Below are 3,238 nucleotides of genomic sequence, written 5' to 3' on the forward strand. Positions count from 1 at the left end.
TATGTTCTTACCAGAGAATGTGACAAGAACCCCATTATACAGAAAGGTTTCAGGTGCTCCCCAGTCACTTTAGATTCTTTTTTTTTTTCCAACAGACCCACAGGCAAGGAAAGGACTCCATAAAAATTATAGGAGTAATTGATCCTGTTATTAGGAGAGATAAGGCTGCTATTATGCAGTAGGAACAGGAAAAATATGTTTGGAATTGAGGTGGTCCATAGGCATCTATCTGTTGGTACTCCCTTATTCAGTTTGACAGTAAATAGACAAATACAACAACCAGAACTGAAAAAGGCATGGTGCTGAAAGGCTCAGATTCCCTGGGGATCTGATTCTGGATCATGCCAGCATATTAGTCATTTGGACCGGTAGATGTATTAGGTAAAGGTGAAGGGAATCAAGAGGGAGAAGATGCACATTAGTGTGGCCATGAGACTAGCTGCAACAGCGGGAACTGCAGGTGTCCCACTAACCTTCACCTTGTATGATTCTCCAGGACAAGAAAAAGACCCAAATCCTGGTGGTGCTTTCCCCAGAGTTTATTATAAGAAATAAGTAGCTTTGAATAGTATAAAAGGTGTCCAGTAATGGATCCGTGGTTCACAGCCCAGATCCAATGTATTTCCCCAGCATTAAGAGTGCCAGTAGCTGATAGTTCTCAGCTGAATCCCTCTTCAGGAAGTATCCTTAGCTGAAGGTAATTGTCTTATGAAGGTCATGTGCCTTACTTGGAGGCAGCCTACATTCAATAACTGTTCCATGGAAAGGATAAATTCTATGTCCCTGTCTTAAGCATGGGAACTTTGAAGGGATATCCCAAATCCCCTCTTCTCCACCAGATTGGCTGAGGTTTTGTTGTAACTATAGTCAGCCTATCTTTCTGCCCAGTCTTACTTCCTTCAGTCCATCAATAATTATTGAGCCTGAGAACATTCTCCAATAAACTTCTTATATGCACATCTCCATCTCAGAGAGGTGTAAGTTGCTATTCTATATTCCATATTACATAACATGATTGATTCTTTAAAAAAGTAAAAAACCTAATTATACTAAAGTAGATCTTAATCTACTATAGCCAACTTGTTAGAATTCATTGTTGTTCTACAAAATGTACATGTGACTATATGTGTGTTCGTTCTCATTCCATTTTTCCCCATTCTTGGAGTCTTCTCTATATCAAACTTCATTACTTTAAATATAGATGACTGCAGTTAAGTAGTTGGCTTCTAGCCTGTCTCCCCCCAGACTAACCTACATGTATCTCCCAGGTCAGTTTTCTGAATGGAAATTATTATTTTATTCTCCTGCCAAGAAATTTTTAATATTTCAAACATTCTACATAGGATCAGATATAATGTCTTACATTAACTAGACAAGACACTTAAACTTGATGCTAAGTTTATTATTATGGTTTAGAACAATAGCCTGACACAATTCAGTGAGAATAATAACAATTGGTAATGAAAGTTACCATTGGGTATTCTCCTGATTTACTCTGGTAATTGTGGAGTTTGCAGTAAGATTTGCTAGAAAATTTTGAAATTACATTCATATATCTTTTAGCAAACACAGTCTAATGATTTAGAGATTAATATTTCATATAAAAACAGCTTTCTCTTTGCCCTTTTTCTATAAAACATTTTAATGAATTAAAATCAGTTTTCCATAGAAGATAAGGTTTATTTAAGAATATTATAATTCTTCATACATTTTTTAAGACCATTTATCACTACCTTATTTCTTAGACTATAAATAAAAGGATTTAATAAAGGAATTACAATTGTATAAAAAATTGCCACTGGTATGTCTTTATCCCCTTCTTCAAATGGCCTAATATACATGAGAAGACAAATGTAGAATATTGATACAGATAGAAAGTGGGATGCACAGGTAGAAAAGGCTTTGCCTCGCCCCTCTTTGGACTTCATTTTGAAAATTGTGAAAAGGATGAAAATATAAGAGGCTAAGACAGTGGCAATGGTGAAGATTTGAATCGGCATTGAAAAAATATAGATCATTAGTTCGTTGATATAAGGGTCAGTACAGGAGAGTCTATAGAGTGGAAGAATATCACAAAAAAAGTGGTCAATTTGATTAGACCTGCAGAAAGTTAACCTTAATAGAAGCCCTACATGGATCATGGAATGCAGGTTACTAGCTATGAAGGTCCCTATAGTTATCTGAATGCAGAGTTTCTTTGACATCATGGTGTGGTATTGTAGTGGACTGCATATGGCCACATAGCGATCATAGGCCATTGCTGCCAGAAGAAAGCAATCTGCAGTTTCAGCAAGGCAGAGAAAATAAAACTGTGCCATGCATTCGTAAAGGGAAATCATTCTGTCCTTAGAAAAGAAGTTCTCTAACATCTTGGGGATAATGGCACAGGAACAACAGGAATCCATTAAAGCCAAGTTTCCCAGAAGGATGTACATTGGTGTGTGAAGACGATGCTCTATAGAAATCAATGCCACCAGACCAAGATTCCCCACCATAGTGATCAGATAGATGGCAAAGAACACCAAAAACAGAAGAATCTTCAGCACTGGATGATTTGTAAATCCTATGAGGATAAACTCAGTTGTCAAAGAGTTATTTTCCTTAGCCATTTCTGGCTTCTCAGCTGAGATAGAAATTGTAAAGAAATGAAATGTTAAATTAGAGTGTATTTATTCTCCCCTCAAATTTCCCCATATACAAAAAGAAAAGCTCTTTTATTTTATTTTTTTGTTCTCAAGTTAGTTAACATACAGTGTAGTCTTGGCTTCAGGAATAAAACCCAGTGATTCATCTCTTACATTTGAAACCCAGTGGTCATCCCAAAAAGTGACCTTCTTCATGCCCATCACCCATTTAACCCACCCCCCTACCTGTGTCAACCCTCAGTTTGTTCTCTGTATTTAACTCTCTTATGGTTTGCCTTTCTCTCTGTTTTTATCTTAATTTTTTCCCTACCCCTATGTTCATCTGTTAAGTTTCTCAAATTCCACATATGAGTGAAATCATATGATATCTGTCAAATTAACAAGAAACAACAGATGTTCGCAAGGATGTGGAGAAAGGGGAACCCTATTGCACTGTTGGTGAGAATGCAAACGGGTGTAGCCACTCTGGAAAACAGTGTGGAAGTTCCTTAAAAAATAAAAAATAAAACATAAAACTGCCCTACGACACAGCAGTTAGGATTCTATATAAAGGATACAAAAATGCTGATTTGAGGGGCCCATGAACCCCAATG

General features: G+C 36.8%; 1 protein-coding gene across 2 annotated transcripts; it reads right to left on the minus strand.

The window, feature by feature from the left end:
• Positions 1–64: 64 nt before the first annotated feature.
• Positions 65–2,609, minus strand: LOC144240538 (olfactory receptor 5K4-like). Of its 2 annotated transcripts, XM_077774915.1 has the most exons (2): positions 1,705–2,609; positions 65–89 (listed from the first exon to the last, which is right to left on the minus strand). In XM_077774915.1, the coding sequence occupies exons 1-2, from the start codon at positions 2,607–2,609 to the stop codon at positions 65–67; spliced, it is 930 nt and encodes a 309-aa protein (XP_077631041.1). The 2 variants fall into 2 exon arrangements, with proteins under 2 accessions (XP_077631041.1, XP_077631040.1); XM_077774914.1 differs by lacking the exon at positions 65–89 and having other exon boundaries at positions 1,680–2,609.
• Between the last annotated feature and the right edge of the window lie 629 nt (positions 2,610–3,238).

The sequence above is a fragment of the Crocuta crocuta genome, unplaced genomic scaffold (assembly GCF_008692635.1).
Source record: "Crocuta crocuta isolate KB4526 unplaced genomic scaffold, BGI_CrCroc_1.0 scaffold6, whole genome shotgun sequence".
Classification (NCBI taxonomy): Eukaryota; Metazoa; Chordata; class Mammalia; order Carnivora; family Hyaenidae; genus Crocuta; species Crocuta crocuta.

What these genes read in the sequence shown, in the direction of transcription:
- LOC144240538 (XM_077774915.1), bottom strand. Translation starts at nt 2,609, where the DNA reads ATGGCTAAGGAAAATAACTCTTTGACAACTGAGTTTATCCTCATAGGA. An exon ending in AATGGTCTTAAAAAATGTAT is followed by an intron (nt 90 to 1,704) that starts GAAGAATTATAA and finishes GTGGGTCTGTTG; the next exon opens with GAAAAAAAAAAAGAATCTAA.